The sequence below is a fragment of the Neofelis nebulosa genome, chromosome 18 (assembly GCF_028018385.1).
Source record: "Neofelis nebulosa isolate mNeoNeb1 chromosome 18, mNeoNeb1.pri, whole genome shotgun sequence".
Taxonomy (NCBI): Eukaryota; Metazoa; Chordata; class Mammalia; order Carnivora; family Felidae; genus Neofelis; species Neofelis nebulosa.
Window position 1 is genome coordinate 3,350,943 of NC_080799.1, and position 17,443 is coordinate 3,368,385.

Here is a 17,443-nt window from a genome sequence, read left to right on the forward strand (position 1 = left end):
GCAGAGCCCCGTCTGGGGATGCCGTGGCATGGCTGCTGTTCCCGTCGTCCCTAGTAGAATCTCCAGGCCCCTCTCTGTGTCCTCGGTTCCGGAAAGGAGCCCACATCCTGGCCTCCGAGACACGTGGCACTCACGGATGGGCCCCCACTTGCGGGATCAGGCTGCCCTCCCGCCCTGGGCCAGGGCCAGGCACATGAGCCCCTGCCTGTATTTCCAGGCCTCCCAGGCCACTCTCCCCTGGAGCGAACACCAGCTCTGCCTCCCACAATCCCTGCTCTCGCCTCCCGTCCCCGGGAAGACCCCAGCCTTCCTACAGCCCGGGCTCGGGGCTTGCACCTCGGGGGAGTAGCTGCCTCCCCGTCTCTGCGGGCAGACCCCGTGTTCCCCACCCTGTCCCAGAACATGCTGCACACACAGCCTCCTGCACTTCCCATCTGCGTTGTGTTTGTGCACCCCACGGAGCGGAGAACCCATCCGATTCACCCCAACGTCCTCAGGGCACTGCCTGGAACACAGCAGTACTCTAGAGCACTGTGGGCGGGCAGGGGGGGCGTGGGGGGGGTGGGAACCAGCAGCCCAGGTCAGAGGCACGGACACCAGAGACAAATGACAGCAGGCGGAGCCCCAGAGGGCGGAGACCCCGGGTCAGGGACACGCGTGGAGGTCCCAGAGGGAGGCTTCCCCTGGGAAGCCCCAGCTCCCGTTTGCCCCGCGGCCGCTGTTCGTTCAGGGAGGACAGAAGCCCAGGAGCCCCGACACCGTGAGGGCTTCTCACAAAACTCAGCAGAGCAGACCTGACTGGCCCCAAACCAAGCCCAGGGCTTTCCATTCAGATCCTCTTCCACTCTGATCGACAAGTGATCCCATCATGACCGCTTGGGGTTGACCCGTGGGGCCGGAGCACCTGCTCCCCCTGTGATGGTGGGGGTCGTGGAAGCAGAGGACCCTCCCGCTCCTGCAGCCAGGAAAGGGGGATGACGGCACTCGTTCTCACAGTGTGGGGACCCCTCAGCCCATCGGCACCTGCCCCGACCCGCCAGCCCAGCAGCCCCCGCTCAGCTCTGCTGTTGTCTGCTGCAGCCCATCCCTGCCGCTGGCGGGCTCTAACCGAGCCGAGCCGCCTTATTCGGGAGGCAGGGGGTGTTGCGAGAGCCCCTGTGGTTTGGGGTTAGATTTCCTGAGGCCTCTGTCACAGGGTCATGGTGAAGATCCAGTGAGGCTGAAGAACGAGAGGTTCCTGGCCTGGCGCCCTGGTCCAGGGACGCATGGACAGCTGTCGTTCCACCTGCCCTTCGGGGGTGGGGCAAGGTGAGCGGCTCCTGACCGCCTCTAGCTCTGCCTCCCCTCTGAGCCTCGGCCCAGTTCGTTTTGTTCTTAATGTTTATTTTTGAGAGACAGAGAGACAGAGCGCAAGGGGGGGTGGGAGAGCAGAAACAAAGGGGACACAGAATCCCAAGCAGGCTCCAGGCTCCGAGCTGTCAGCACAGAGTCCGACACGGGGTTGAACCCACGAACCCCGAGATCATGACCTGAGTCGAAGTCAGATGCTCAACCGACTGAGCCACCCAGGCGCCCCTCCGCCCAGTTTTAAAGACAGAACGCAGTCCCTCTCCAAACTCACGCGAGCCCATCTAGAGCGCCGAGCTGGTCATGGCAGAGGAGAGAACACCCAGTGGAACCCTGACGGGGAGATGTCGGCCGGGAGCAGTTCTGGCCCAGAAAGTGACTGAGGCAGCCAAGTGCTCGGCCTGGGCCTGAGCTGACGGCCCGGACACACCTGATGCTCAGGGCCTGGCCGTGGGCCCGGAGACTGCGGTCTGGCTCCAGGACCACGGGGCACGCTGCAGAGGCCACAGAGGCCGGGCGGACCCTGTGACCCGGGTGTGCGGTCAGATGGCCCCATTGGGGCTCCAGCCATCACCGGACACGCAGAAGGAGGAGAGCCCTGGGCGCCTGGGGCGAGGCGGGCTGCCGTGGAGGGGAGGGGTGCGTGTGCAGGAGCCTCTCGGGGAAGCAGCCCTGCTCCAGGGGAGGAAACACAAGGTCAGCCTCACCTTTCACTTCCTGCCATGAAAAGCTGCCATCATAGAGATCGCCGTGCAGAGATGTTGGCGGGTCACTGCTTCCGAGGGCTTCTGGGCAGGGTGGGCTCAGGAGCTCAGGCCCCACGGCGTCCTGCAGGGGGAAAGCCACCCGTCTCTTTTGCATATGGGCATCGGGCTCAGGAGGGGTCCAGCCACCAGGCCCAGGACCCTCCCCTGGCCTGACCACGGTGTCACTGGCCCCGGACAGACGCTTCTCTGCCAGGGTCCAAGAGCAAAGTCAAAACCCTGCAGAGCTTTGAGCAGCCCCTCTGGCCTTCGGGAGCTGCCCTGTGTCACAGAGGAGAGCAGGAGGGCACGTGTGTGGGGGAGCACGCGAGGCAGGTCCTTGGGTGGTTACTACTCCAGTCTCTGTTTTCCATCCTGTAAAATGGGATGACCCCAGTGCCCGAAGCACCGCCCACTCCCAAGGCCCTCCCGCTGCTGGGGGACAAGAGATGAAAGGGAAGGCCCTGGTGGTGCCTGGGGGTGGGGGCTGCTCTGCGACACAGCTGGGCTATTGGCAGTAGCTCAGCGGGGGCCCAGCTGGGACATTCATCCGAACCTTCAAGTCTCCTCTTGGGCCTCCTGTTCCGTTGCCTCGACTGTGGAGGGCCCAGCACTGGTTTTCCCAGCCTCCCCATCCCCGTGGACTTGCAGACCGGCCCAGCACACCGAAGGCCCGAGGCAGAGCCGTCCCCGTTGGGTCGGGGCCGCCGGGCCGGTGCAGCCCCTGTGTCCCGGTGCCCCGGCACAGAGGCCACATGCGCTCCCAAGTCTGGCTGCTCCGTCTCCTTCCCTGCGTGAGCGCCCCGGCACCTTCCTGCGGACGTGCGCGAGTTAACCTATGTGTGCCGCCCGCCCATCCACGGAGGCTGAATGGAGCCCACACGTGCTCCCGCTCGGGACAGGCTAGGAGACCCCTCCATGCCCGCTGAGCCCTCAGACGCTCGGAGTGCACTTGTCCTCTCTGCCCCGCCGGTCCAGCCGATGTCGCAGGGTCTCTGGGCCCAGCCCCCTCCCAGCTTCCCGAGGCTTCTCCAGATCTTGCCCTTTGCATCGGGGTCTGGAAGGGGTGGCTCCAGACCGGGTCTGGGATTGCATCGGTAGCCCCCTCCTGGGGCTGGAAGCAGCGGGGACTCCAGAATTTCCACACAGGAGAGGCTTGGGGGCTGCAAGCTGGTTCAAAGGAGCTGGGACTCGTGGTTTTGGCCAGGTCACGTGTGGATCTGGTGAATGGTGTGTTTGTGCGAGGGGTTTGGGGGAGCGGGCAAGCGGGGCTCACTGCTGCATGGGTGACGCCTCCCCTGAACGAGGCCGGTGGTACCGATGGGGCAGGCCCGGGCCGGGTCCAGCTGGCAGGGGACCTTCGCAAACAACCTCTCGGGTTCTTCCTGCTGTTCCGCCGACGGGGGATGCTGGCATGGGGCGCTGGGTGCGGGACCTCACGGTCTCAAACAAACCCTCTGTGAACACTGCTGCCAGTCTTTTAAAACCTCTCTGGTTCTCTCCTTGGGGGAAAACGCTAGAAGCAGAACCCCTGGCTCAAAGGACATGAGCGATTTTTGCTTGGAGGAACCTAAACACACTGACACCCCGCTTAGTGGCGACCAGGATGTGGGTCTCATGGCCTCTCTGCGTCCACATTTAGGTCCTGCCTCGTCTGTTAGGAGAAAAATCTACGTCACTGTTGTTCAGTCCTCAGGCCTGTAAGTCACTGCTCTGCCATTAACTGCCCGTGACTGTAGGCGGTGCCGTTTCGCACCGGCTTCCTGTTCTCGGGCTGATGTGTGAGGGCTCCGTTTACATAAGGGATATCACGTTCCACCCTGCTGGTGGCCCACGCTTTCCCTTTTCTGTTGTTCGTTGCTGATTTCCCTGTGTTCCAGTTGTGTGTCAGGCCCCTGGACGTGCTGGACCACCGCTTGCATCCAGGAGCCCCGCGTGTAGCTAGACTGTCTTCCAGATTTTCACGGTTTCATTTTTCCCAGACGCCCCCTAACGCCTCCAGAATCGGCCTTGGTGCCTGGTCAAAGTGAGCTTCTCAGTGGTCGGTTTTCGGAGACGTCGCTCCGATCCCACCATCTCAGCGTGACCTCTCCTCCCAATGCCCTGGTGCCGCCGTCCCCTCGCCCGCCCCCCCCTTTATTACGTGTTCTTCCTGTTTAGTGGCGCTCGTCCTGTTTTTTGTCCTACAGAACTTCTCAGCCATTCTTAGGAACTTTGCCATCATTTTGACAAATTCTGCTGGGTTTTTGCGGAACGTGTGTCACATTCCAAACGGATATAAAAGTGCCCCGAGGAGTCACGGAGCTCACCCTCCCTCGGCAGACCTTTCTCCCCCTTGCCGCCCCCCTCCCTCCCTGGAGCGGCCCTGCCCTTGGCTGCACCCTGGGAGTCACCTGGACTGGGTCTGCGCAGGGTGATCTCTGGGAGCCCTGACACCCCAGCAGTTTGTCCTCACTGTACCCACGGCAGCCAGAGTCCCAGGCCCACCTGGCTGTCCAGGCACCACAGTTGTCCCTCTGGGAAAAAGAAGGACTGGCAAGGTTCTGTCTCCAAAAGAGGGAGTCAGGACTTTCTCCTGGGCCCGGTGGGAAGCGCCCATGAGAGGTCAGGTCAGCAGTGCCCCGTGTGGGGCCTTTGACTGAAACACGACACCTTTTGCTGAAGAGGGAAAACGGAGGGTCCCACACTGCAGTCGTTGGGTTGTTTCAGGTGCCATCGGGTGGCTTTGAGCCTGTGTGTCGCGTCACAAGACTGAAGGGAATCTGGGAACGACTGCCTTGCTCCTTTTCAGAGAACGAGAGACTTAGCTGCAAACCACCTTTCTTGTCAGCTTTTAATTACTGCTGGCTGGATTGGGAGCCCAATCTCGCGGCTCCTCGCTGCTGTGGCTCCCCCTAGCGGCAGACAGAGCTGGTCTCGAACCCCAGGGGACAGGCGGAGGCTCTGAGCGCCCCTGGCCTCCGACGGTTGTGCGGCCAAGAGTCAGCGGTACTCGTGCAGAGGTCTCGTCTCACGGGCCCACGGTATCTCGTCCTTGTGCAGCGGGATCTCCAGGTTACTACTCGTGGAACGCAGGCTCATGACGGCATGGAAACCACGGGCAGCTTCGGTGGCCGGTCTGCCAGTCGGCCAGGCCGTGTGTAGGTGGAGGCACGGCTTGCACACGGGCTGTCATGACCTGTGGCCTGGGCGTCAGCTGCGGCACGAGACCTGCCGCGCGCCAGGCAGGATCGCTGTCGTGGCTCTCAGATGAGCAGCAGGTGCTCAGAGTTCCTCACCTGGCCTGGAGGCGGCTCCGTAGGCTCCTTCTCACCCTCTGGGGCTCCCGTGATGCACAAACACCTGATGAGCCATTGCCTCCGAGTCCAGACTGGAGAGTCCCCACCAAGGGGCCTCCCCCAGTGTCTCCGTGCCTGACGCTGGCAGACTGGGCAGATGTTGATGAGGACATTAAGAGCTTGCCCCTCCCCTCCCCAGGCGAGGGAGAGTTGCAAGGTACGGTCCTGGCCCTCTGCCACCTCCTCCAGGCAGTCTTCAGCATCCCTTTTCCCAGGAAACCCTGTCCAGAGGCCATGAGGGGAGTGAGATGACCGAGCCAGGCAGCTGTGTTAACTCTAAAGCCACTGCAAGCACACAGGGGCTAGGGTACTGAGCAGGGGAGGGGAGGGCTGAGCCAGGAGGGCCGTGAGGACCAAGCTGGCTGTGCAGTGAGAAGCTCCCCGGGACAGAGGGCAGGAAAGGAGTCTCCTAGAGCCTGGGCAGGGCTGCAGTGCCGCGAGGGACACGGACTGTGTCCACAGGTGTGAGCGAAAGCCCTTCAGCAGGGACTTGTGGAAGCCTCCAGAATCCCCACGTCCACCCCACCCTCCACACCCCTGCGTGGGTGATCCTTCCCCAACCCACCCTCATCCCATCACTTTACTGTTTCAACCGCTCAGTGGGTCCCCACTGTGTGTAGGGGGAAAACAAAATCTGCTCCTGAGACAGGCCCCTGGGACCCCTCCGGCCACAGTGAGCATCTCCTGGCCCCCCAATCCTGGACGCCTCTCTCCCGTGCCACGGGCTCCCTATGCAGCTCCCCGCCTTGGATTGCTGCCTTTCCTAGCAGACGTGAGGCCCAGGAGATGTTGGTAGATAAATGACATTTCTAATAACCTAATTTCCATCAATGTAGGAAGGTTATGGAGAATATTTGAATGCCTAATGCTGTATCTGGAAAGGATCCCAAACATCGTGCAATCCGGAGTCCAAGTCCCCGGCCGGCTTCTCGGGAGATTTGTCTGATTACCATATTGGTGATGGGTTGAGACTTCTCGGCCGAGCGCCCACTCGCTCGGCAGCTCCAGAGGCCACTGAAGGGGGAAAGGCCCAGGCAGGCCCTGCCCTTGGGCAGCACACACTCTGGGCAGAGAGATGGCCTGGCCTGTGACCTCTGATGGGGCGTGGCTGTTCAGGGTCAAGCCTTACTGGCTGCGCGGTCTTCCACGCCTTACAGAGACTGGCGTGCTTGCTGGGCGCAGAGACGATGGGTCCTCCCCTGGGGGGAGGGAGGCATCGTCCCCACACGGTGGATTTGAAAGAGCTCCGGGGCGCCTGGGTGGCGCAGTCGGTTGGGCGTCCGACTTCAGCCAGGTCACGATCTCGCGGTCCGTGAGTTCGAGCCCCGCGTCGGGCTCTGGGCTGATGGCTCGGAGCCCGGAGCCTGCTTCCGATTCTGTGTCTCCCTCTCTCTCTGCCCCTCCCCCGTTCATGCTCTGTCTCTCTCTGTCCCAAAAATAAATAAATGTTGAAAAAAAAAAAAAATTAAAAAAGAAAGAGCTCCAACCCTAGAGTCTCTCCCCGGAGCCCGGGGCCTTGCCTGTGCCTCTCCTTCCCGGCCAAGCTCTTCCTGAATTCAAGAACCTTCTCCCTTTTGTTTGTTGTGTCACCGCTGAGCAGGGAAGCCTGCGGCACACCCAGCAGCAGACGGGCCAGCTTTGCGCGCCCCCGTGCCCCCACCGCCCGCTCCGCCGCGGCACCGACGCAGGGTCTTGCTTCCTCGGGATTTGCACTTGTGCCCTCTGCCCACTGGCTCAGAAGCATTTCTCAGACATCCTATCCTTTCTCTTAAACATCGTATCGTTTCGTTCAAAAACGTCCCCAGCGTGTATCCCTAAAAGAACTCCTTAAACACATACATATGTGCATGCGTATATAGTGTGTGTGTGTGTGTGTGTGTGTGTGTATATATATAACCATGAAGCCATTATCAGATCTAGAAAAATTAATAACACCTTCACATGATCAAGTATGCAGTCAGCACACAGGCTCCCGGGGGATTAGCTCCCCTCCGCCTTCGGTTCCTTCCTCCACTTCGAAACTCAGCAGCTTCAGCCCCTTTTGCTGTTGGAAATTCTAAGGCTGCTTCCAGCTCTGCCCTTGACCTGCTCTGACTGAGGCCGTCTCCAGCTCGGTCTCGGTGGCACCCTGGCTCCCGGCTCCGCCTTGGCCCTCTCTTTGGTGCCGTTCACTCCATTCTGTAGGTCCGCTCTCTCAGGACAGTGCCTTCCTTCCCACATCCTCAGGGGCCACGCGGTTCCCGAGTCTACTCCTGTGTGTGGCCCCGGGAGCAATGCCTCCATCCATCCCCAAATCCCACGTGGCCCCTCGGGTGATGGCCTTGGTTCCTCCCAGTCCTCGATCCCCATGACCCGTCGGCCAGTCGCCATTTGTTGACTCGCGGTCCCCGACATCAAAGACACTCTGTCACTTTCTCCTTTGTTGTGGCCACCGCCCTCGTTCACCTCCCTGTGGCGTCATAGCAGTCGCCCAGCTGGTCCTCACGGCCAGTGCCCTCCCCGGGTGCAGCCCTGTCATCCCCAAGAGTACGACTGTGGCCACGGTGCTCCCTGCTCGCTCACAAAGCCTTTCCGGAGAGACGTCTGATGGCTAAAGCCGACTTGGCCCCACCTGACTCTTCTCACCAGCCTTCAAGTCCTTCTCCACGAAGCCCTCCTTGCCTCTTCGCCTCTGGCCCAGGCGTGGTGGGGGGCCCCCTGCATGCCCCACAGCTCACAGCCTGCAGCTCACCCTGGAGGGAGGAACGGACATCTGTGTCCTGCATGAGGTGCACCTGCTGCCTGGGGACAGATGCCCCAAGTTTCATCCCGAGGCCCCAGGCCTCTCTTGTGCCTTGACCTCCCCAGCACGTGCCTTGTAGTCGTTCGATGACTAGCTGATCGTGGGCTCTCACCTCCCCGGCTTGTTTGGGGCAGGCCAGCATCCCTGAGGCCACACCTGGAACAGGACGCTCTGGGCTCAGATTCCAGCCTGCCCTTGTCAGAACGCTGTCTCACTTCCCTTCCTGTAAAGCAGGAAGGTCTGCGCCGGCCTCCCTGGTGGCGGGGAGGAGGGCGTCCGTAGGCCTGCAGCTGCCCCGCCCCCGCTGTCAGAGCTGGGGTGAGGGGCAGCCCAGCTTGTGCAGGGCGGAGGCTTACTTCCGCGTGTCCCTGCTGGCGACCTGATCCCCAGCCTCACTCCGACACGGACTTCTTCAACTGGTTCCTTTGATCTGGAGCTTTGCCTGGAGGTCACCTGGCATCTGGCACAGTGGGTCCCAGCACTGGGACGTGGGACAAGAGTAGGAACTGGGGGGAGATACCCCGTGACCCTGCCTGCAGTGTCCTTTGTCTTGGCTCAAACTTGCCACGTCCCAGTGGGTGTGGGGCTCAGAGGTTACCTTCATTTTGCAGGTGAGAAAAACGGAAGCACCCAAGCTTCCGGAGAATTCTCCAGGAATGCTCAGCTGGTCAGTAGTGGCAGGACACATCAGTGTAGCCACCTCATCCAAGGAAGCTATTTTTCTTAGAAAACAAGGCCCTCTGGAATCAAAATCAGAACATGGGGTTTCAAAAATTGAGAAAACCACGGGAGCGCCTGGGTGGCTCGGTTGATGAAGCGTCCAGCTTCGGCTCAGGTCCCGATCTCACGTGAAGTTCACATCGGGCTCGCTGCTGTCGGCACGGAGCCCACTTCAGATCCTCTGTCCTCCTCTCTGTGACCCTCCCCTGTTTGTGCTCTCTCTCCCCCCCAAAAAAAAAAAATTAAAAAAAAAAAAAAGATTTATCCATTCTTTAAAAAAAATGAGAGCACCATGAATAAAGCCAGTTTCTGGCAGCCTCATCCCCTGGGGCTTCCTGCATCGTGTCACCTGCCTCTCCAGTCTTCCCGGGCCCCCCGTTGCCTGCCTGGGCACATGCGTACTTCTCTGTCCCTCGACCCTCACAGGGGTCCCCGGTGACCAGAACCTGGTGGCTGTTCCCAGTGTACCTGACGGGTGCAGGGTTACATCACGGGGACAAGCTCGGGAGGCTGGTGGCCGGGGACGTTCCTCATTATACACGACACGACTCATTATATATGACAAAGCTGGCAGGCGAGGACCCCCTTCCCATCCCTGCCCTTTCTGTATTGACTCAGAGCAGGGTCTGCAAACCAGGCCCAGGGGCCGAATCCAGCCAGTGCCCGTTTTTATATAAAGTTTTATTGAGACGCCCATTCGTTTGCTTACTGCCTGCGGCTGCTTTTGCCGTTCAGAGGCAGAGTTGAGTTGTTGCAACAGAGACCTGTGTCCCTCAAAACTTAAAATGCTGTCTGGCCCTTCACAGAAAGCTTCCCAAAGCCCTTACCTTGGCAACACAGCCATCTGGTTATGCAGACCCAAGTTCAAATCCAGCCCCCTCTGGGCCAAACAAATTAACCCCTTCAGGCTCAGTTTTCGAAGGTGTGACGTGAGGATAAACATCCTTCCTCTCACTTGAGTTTGGCGAACACAGTCCGCATAGGATGCGGGCTGTGGTTTGCGTTACACAGACCGCCAGCGGTTATAATGCAGTCGTGGCCTGGCAGGGCCTGGGTCTTGCTCTGGCGGGACGGTCACTGCGTAGGCGAGGAGAAAAGCCCAGCAGCAGGTGCCAGTGCACAGCTGGCTTGTCCGAGCGGCTTTCACCCCTGCATCTCCTGCCGGCAGGTGGTGGCAGTCAGTATCGGCGACGGCATCGGTGATGGCGGAAAGCGGGGAGCGTCACGGGATAGAATCAGATGTTCAGCGCTCACCTGGATCACTGAAATAGCGGTGACAGAGCCACATTTGCGATTATGGGTTTGAAACTCTCAGGCCTCAACCTCCCTGCCTGTTGCAACAACTGTTTTTTATTTTTTTTTATTAAAAAAAAGTTTTTAAAATGTTTATTTATTTTGAGAGGGAGAGAGAATGTGTGGACAGGGGAGGGGCAGAGAGAGAGAGGGAGACAGAGAATCCCAAGCAGGCTCCGCACCATCAGCACGGAGCCCGATGTAGGGCTCAAACTCACAGACCGTGAGATCATAACCTGAGCCGAAATTAAGAGATGCTGAACCGACCGAGCCATCCAGGCTCCCCGAAGCAACTTTTTAAGCCACGGTTTGTGAAAGCAACATCTTGGGATTGCAGCTGCCACGTGATCCCAGATCAGCCCGCATCCCAAGCCGGGGAAGATTAAGTGTCCTTGGCACACCTTTGCTGCCCTGTCCCCTGCTTGAGTCCCCTGCCTGGGCCCCACTCCTCCTTGCCACACGTCCAAGCTCGCTTGGTCATGACTCAGAGCCTTCCCGATCTCACCCTCGCCCTTGCTCTGGAGGCACCGGTAGCAGAACCCCTCAAAACCCCCCAAGCTCCAGACTCTTCCGTAGTGCCTGAGGCACATCTATCGATCAGAAGGCCCGGAGCGGTGTTCCTCTGCACCCTCGCAGTGCCAAGCCCCGAGCTGGGTCTGGACCAGTTATGAACACGTGTTGGACATAACAGGAGTTCTTGCTTGAACACCATGAAATCCCACATTTATGAGCAGCGCTACACCAGATTCGAGCCCGTCTGGCAGAGCCCAGGATGTGCAGAGTCTGGGCCTTCCTGCCTGTTGGGTGTATTGGTTAGCTCCTGCTGCATAACAAATTTTCCCTGCGCAGCTGCTTCAAACACACCTGTGCCGCTTCACAGTGTGTGGGGGCCAGGAATCCAGGCACAGCTTAGCTGCGTCCCCCGCTTTGGGTCTCTCCCAAGGTGCCAGCCAGGGCCGCTGTCTCATCCAAAGGTTGGACCGGGAAAGGGTCCATCTGTAAGCTGGTGTAGTCGTTGGCAGGACTGTGTCTCGTGGGCTGTTGGACAGAGGCCTTGATGAGGCTCTCCGTGGGGCATCTCCCGACATGGCCGCTGGCTTCGTCAGAGCGGGTACAGGAGGGGGCAGGGCAGAGGGCCGGCAGGAGGGGCACGAGCTGTGGAGAGACAGTCTCCTGCAAGCTCATCACGGTGCCACTGGCCACCGTGTCTGCCATGTTCCGTGGTCGGAAGCAAGTGTTCCCAAGAGGAGATGACATAAGGGAGGGTGCGGGGAGCAGAAGGCGGGTCCTCAGAGTGTCTCCGTGATCCAAGGTACCGGCGTCCAGGGCTGTGGAAGGCACAGTGCCCAGGACATGCCTGTGCGGCTCCTGGTTCATGAGGAGGAAAGACGGACGTTTCCGTGAGGAAAGACGGACGTTTAAACGCGTCAGCACGTGGTGACGTAATTACCGACAGTCCCAACGGGGACACAGGCCAAGCAGGACCAATGTGCCATTCGCACCCACTGGGCCATTCACCAGTCGGTGAGGGCGGGGGAATGAGCTCGGAGCGAGACACCGTGTTCAGGCCGCCTTACAGAGCGTCTCCTCCTTGCTGGCCGCTGATCTGTACCCTCTCAAGACTTAGCTCATCGCATCTCTGAAACCCACTGAGTCTGGTATTTTCTCCTATTTTACAAAAGAAACTGAGGCTCCAGGAGACTGAACTGTGTCCGAGGTCCCGCAGGCTGAGCCTGGATCCTAAAACTCACCATCCAGGGCTTTTCCCACAACCTCCGGCCTGCAGCCTCTGTAGCCTGGAGTCCATGGCATTGATTACTTTGAAAAATAGGTTTTCTGTGACCAGTTTCCTGATTTTTCTTGTTAAGCTTCCTTAGAATTGTGTTTGTTCTGGCTCAACAGTGAGGTGATTGGAGCAAAGACAGACATTTGAGCTGGAGGGCAGAGCGCCAGCCTGAGTGACAAGGCGCTGGGCCGAGGCGGCCGCCCCAGGACCCCAGGAACGTGGCCTTGAATCCCCTGCCCACCCCCAGGCATGGTGCTGGGAGCCGAGCGGCCCAACTTAGAGTGAGGGGCGAGTGGAGACCTGGGGCCGGGCCCTGCTCTCTCCCGCCCCAGCCTCCCCTGCATGAATGGCAGCGACGAGCCCCCGCCTCTGCGGGCCATGAGGGTGAAGTGAGCCCGGACGCCAAGCTTCAATGCCACCCTCAACGCCGTCGTCACGCCCCTCGTAGGCTGCTAGAATTCCAGCAGCCGTCAGACTAGATGAGAGCACTCTACAGAAGGCCCTGCAGATTTCTAGAGACAGGGGGCTGGAGGTTGAGGAAGGGGCAATCCTAGTCTTATCTGTTTATCACGGATTTATAAAACACCATCTTCTCACTTTGAACTGTCTGTTGCAGGCTTTTAAAAAAACTACCGTGTGATGTCACACCGAATGGTCGTTGACAGACCCTGAGTTTCTCGAGGCAGGGCTGGCGGCCTCATGGGGCACCGCGGGCATCGGGCTTTATGTTCGGTGATGGCAGTGATTCTCCTGTCTTTCTCCTGTGAACTGTACCCCTGCCCAGAAGGGAATGAAGCCTTTGTGTCTGCAGGCCCGGCTCACCTTTTGAGATTCTGCTCCTTCCCGACTTCCCTGCTCTGAGTCATTGCTCTGTCTCCAGTTCTGACTTGGCCCCCGCTGAGCTGAAGAGCCATGATCTGTTTAAGCCTCCTTTATGTATTGCGAAGGCCCCGGAGGTTAGATAATTACCCCAAGCTGGAGCCTGTCTCCAGGTATCCTGGCTTAGGGGAACAGATGTGCTGGCCAAGTGTGCTGAGAAGGTAAACGACATTAGAGAATTCTGTTTCCTATTTACTTCGACAGGAAATCAGGAAGAGTGTTTGGCCAGAAAGGGGTTGATGTAATTAAAGTGAACTGAGAAATGTGTAATTTTTTTCATTATATAAAGAAATACTTAACCTCGTTATATTAAAATGTTAACAATGATCCTCAAAGTAACAGTTAAAAGTTTGCTCTACCCAAATAATGAATCACTGGGTTACAAAAAATGAAAGTAGAAACCTAACATGGCCTAGCATGATCTAGCATGGCCTATCATAGCCTAGAATTATCTAGCATGGTCTAGCATGGCCTAGTTTAACCTATCATGGCCTAGCATGGCCTAGCATGATCTAGCATGGCCTAGTATAGCCTAGCGTAGCCTAGCATGATCTAGCATAACTTAGCATAGCCTAGCATAGCCTAGCATGATCTAGCATAACTTAGCATAGCCTAGAATGGCCTAGCATGGCCTAGCATAGCTTATCGTGGCCTAGCATGGCTTAGCATGGTTCGGCATGAATAGATGCCTGGTGTGGCCCCAGGTCGCACTGGCATCTGATGACCATCTGTCTGATGTGACCCCAGCAGGTACCTTGCCTTGTCACCTCTGTACCCTCGCCCTTCCCATTCCTGTCTCTTACTTCACCCGTGCTTCCCTGGCCCGTTGTCCCATGTTAAATCTGCCCCATTTTTGAAGGATACTCTGTTTCCAGGAAAGAGCCTGTGTCCCCCAGCCAGAAGTGACTTCTCATGGCCCTTGGAACCTGCCCTCACGTTACACCCTGTATCATGATTATCGTGACCTGTCTCTTGTTACACCTGTTTCCGCATCCTTGTATCCACCTACCCCTCAGCGCCAAGCCTAAGGCCCGTTGACATTCAGGAAATTTCCAGCACATCGTGCCATGGCAACAAATAACTACAGACTCCGCGTGGCTGAAACACCAGTGGCAACTTCTCTCGTGCACCTTCCCCATCCTTCAAGGCCAGCTCTTTCTCTCCAGCTTCCTGTCGTCTTCTTCGAAGACACAGACTGAGGGGTCAGTCCCCGTGCAACCGGCCAGGGAACCCTCTGGAAGCTTCTGCTGGGAGGTGGCCTATGTCACCCCTACCCACATGTCACTACCGCTCCCCTGTCATCGACCAAACTAGAGTCAGAGGCGGAGGGTCTGCAGGGTCCCTGCAAGAGAGAGACTTCCACGGGCCAGACGGATGACCCTCCCATGGGAGGGGACGATGTTTTGGTGGAGGGTGGAGGGTCTGTAGCTCAGGACTGTTAAGTGACCAGGTCATTCTGGTGATCCAGTGGGCCTGGAGCCAGGTGGCCATGAGCCAGCACTCTCTGCTTCCCAGCAAATTAAGACTGAGCCAAAGACAGCCATTTTGTTCCAGTGGCCGTGTGTTCCCCAGTGACTGACGGCTGGTGGCCACGTCGGGGGCAGCGAGTCCGCCTAGGGGGTTGAGTAAGCTGCCCGTCCTGCTCTGTGGGGCTTGCCTGCCAGCGTGCAGCCCCCAGCACCCAACCTGCAGGGCCTCCCTACACAATCAGCCAGAAGTCCGGGAGATTCCAGAAATCTCCAGGCGCAGGGTGCCTCTAGAAGCTCGCGCCGTCTCTGGCGGCTCCGTGGCTGCCAAGGACTGGCTCACAGCTGTGTGGCGGCATCGTCAGCCCCGACATGAGACGTGCGGAGAGAATCTCCACTCTGCGCCTTCACCTTTGTGAGCCCCTCTTCGGTGCTGTTTGCAGGCGATCCGCTATCAGCAAATGCCAGAGTGCGCTGCGCTAAATTGCTTCTAAAAACTGATTTCACGCATGTTCCCAAAGCATCCTATACACCACGGGGGCGAAGGGGGGAGAGCCATCAGACAAGGGCTCATCAGAGGCTCCATCAGTTCCCTCCGAACATGCTCCATGCCAAACCAGAACTGCATCTGGGGCCGTACACAAGGGGACCTTCCCCAGTCAGGTCGTCCTGCCGGGACGGAGACCCAGAAGCTTCCGGGAGCCAGAAAAGTAGGTCTCGAAACCGACACGCTCTGCTCTGTGTTTACACACATTTCTCTCTCTTCCCTGCCTGTGTCATCATCAAAAAAAACCCTCACTCCCTGCGGCATTTTTACGGCACAAAAGCTCTGTGCGACAGGACAGCTGGTGGGCACATCGGAGCATCTCAGCTTGGGGACGGCAGTTCGCGTGGCTCAGCCGCCCCGCACGCGACCGGCGGGTCTTGTCCAGGCACGTGGCCCCTGAATTCCAGGAGCCGCCTCGAGCCTGCAGAAGCACCGGTTTCTGTGGACCTCCGTGTCCAGAGAAGGGTCATGGGACCAGGGTTTGAAAAGGAAACCTTGGGGTTGGAGGTCGGGGGAGACCACGCATAGACGGTTCTAACCGACTACCGGGGTAATGGCCGTGCTCAATTTCGCCTTTCACGTTTTAATTGTACAACAGTAATTTTGCGATAGAGTTGCCGATGGCAAACATGCAAAAGACATTAACTTTATTTATGTTTTGGATTATTAATGTGGCTGTTAAAATTCCTCCAGTTAGTTTTGATTGAATTGTTTTTTTGTGTGATTCTGTTGTTTAATGGAGCGGTAAATAAGAATTTCTGATAATGAGGCCAAGCATCTGTCACAACAACCTGGTGTGGGTTATTAACATTTCCATTAACGGCAGGGTGGGCAGCGATAATACGGGAACCACACAGTTAGAACAAAATAAATAGTCGGTGTCAGGCTGAGTGGGTGTTAATTACTATTTGATTCTACACTGGGGGGGGGAGAGGGGAAGGGGTGACTCTCGAAGGTCGTTCTCTCCCGAGAGCCAGCGTGCTGGGCTGTCGCCCTCAGACAGTGGCTGTTGCGTGGTCTCTGTGCGTGGCCGGGAACGTGCTTGAGTCGGAAGGCAGTGCTCGTGGGCCCGCGAGCCGAGCCCCCCCAGACGGCTCCCAGGGCTCCGGGGTCCAGCCCAGCACAGCCCTGTTGGGGTGCACACAGGCGGGAGAAGGGAAGGACTCCCGGGAGGCAGAGAGGAGTGCATCCCGCACAGATGCCCGGCGAGGAATGCAGAGACGGAGCGGACACGTGTCCTGTGTGTGCACACGTGCTCTCGGTGCCATCCCAGCTTCCCCAGGGCCGCCTGCCGGGCCACGGCCATGGTGTCCTCTCCGCCTCTCCGGGCACAGCGTGGTCCCCAGGGCGGTAGGGCAGGGTCGCAATCGAGGACTGGGTCCTCAGAGTTCGAGCCATAAGGGGCCTGGGTAGAGGGCAGGGATGGGGACCAGCCTAGGCCGGTCCTGTCGCCGCTGAAGGACGGCCCAGACCCGGGGAGCCAGTGTCCACAACGCGAGATTCCTGAACTTGGGACGGACACGTGGGTGCCTCATTTTCTCCGCGTTCCGTCCAAAACGCACTGCCTCCCTCCACCGTGAACACGGCGGCATGGTGCGTGCGGCCAGCGGGGCCCACAGCTCGCTGGGCAACAGCCCCCCACCCACGTCCCGCACCCACCCACGACGCACGCAGATGACCAGATCACGCTTTTGTTTCTGAACACTCTGCCAACCACGTCTCAACATAGTTATTATAATTAATATAATTTTCTTCGTAATCCTCCAGATTCCATTTTATGCCAACTGAAAACGTGGTTCCGGGAAGGGCGTGTGTGGCGCTCCCTGGCCTAAAAGCTGCACGGCCCCGGGGCAGGCTCTGAGGCCGCCCACCCTGCAGCCAGGGGCCCCGCACGCGCCAAAAGCCATCTCAGCCCCTCTCCTGTGCTGCTCTCTCCCCAGCCCCGGCCATGGCCCCGCAGAACGTCCAGGTGACCCCGCTCACGGCCAGCCAGCTGGAGGTCACGTGGGAGCCGCCGCCACCCGAGAGCCAGAACGGGAACATCCAGGGCTACAAGGCAATGCTCTCTCGCATGGTTTGGCTCTTCCTTCCAGGTCACTTGGAGGCCCGGAAAGTGGCCTAAATCCAGAGTTCCCAGCGGCTTCGCCGGAACCCTGGCTGCATGCCACGGCTGCTGCCCCCGGCTCACTCCGTCCTGCCCCTGCACGCACAGCTGACCGTCAGGACGGACAGCCGGGGTCGGTGCTGAGCGGCTGGGGCAGGCTCGGCCTGACCTTGCCTCTCGGCCTGGGGGTGGGGGCCTGGTTCACCGTGCAGCTGGCTTGTGCTCGGCAGCCCCTCCCTCCCAGGCCCTGCCCAGCACCCTTCCTGCTGCTGCACCCGCTCTGGGAGCCTCCAGTATCTTTGCTGACAGCAGAACAGATCTGGCTGAAGAGAACAGGTTCTCCAGCCCGACACTGCCCTTGGATCTCTGTTGAATATTTCATGAGGCCCAGGGCAGGGGGCCCAAGAACTTGCATTTCTAGCAAGTTCCCTCAGGGGT

The 17,443-nt window shown here is 59.0% G+C and overlaps 1 protein-coding gene across 3 annotated transcripts in view; it reads left to right on the forward strand.

Moving 5' to 3' along the window:
• The window catches only part of SDK1 (sidekick cell adhesion molecule 1), an 881,306-nt gene that overhangs the window by 823,177 nt on the left and 40,686 nt on the right, over positions 1-17,443 (forward strand). For all 3 annotated transcript variants that reach the window (XM_058711917.1, XM_058711919.1, XM_058711920.1), the window contains one exon: positions 16,842-16,957. In XM_058711917.1, the coding sequence (XP_058567900.1) occupies positions 16,842-16,957 (116 nt within the window). The remainder of the gene's footprint in view (positions 1-16,841; positions 16,958-17,443) is intronic.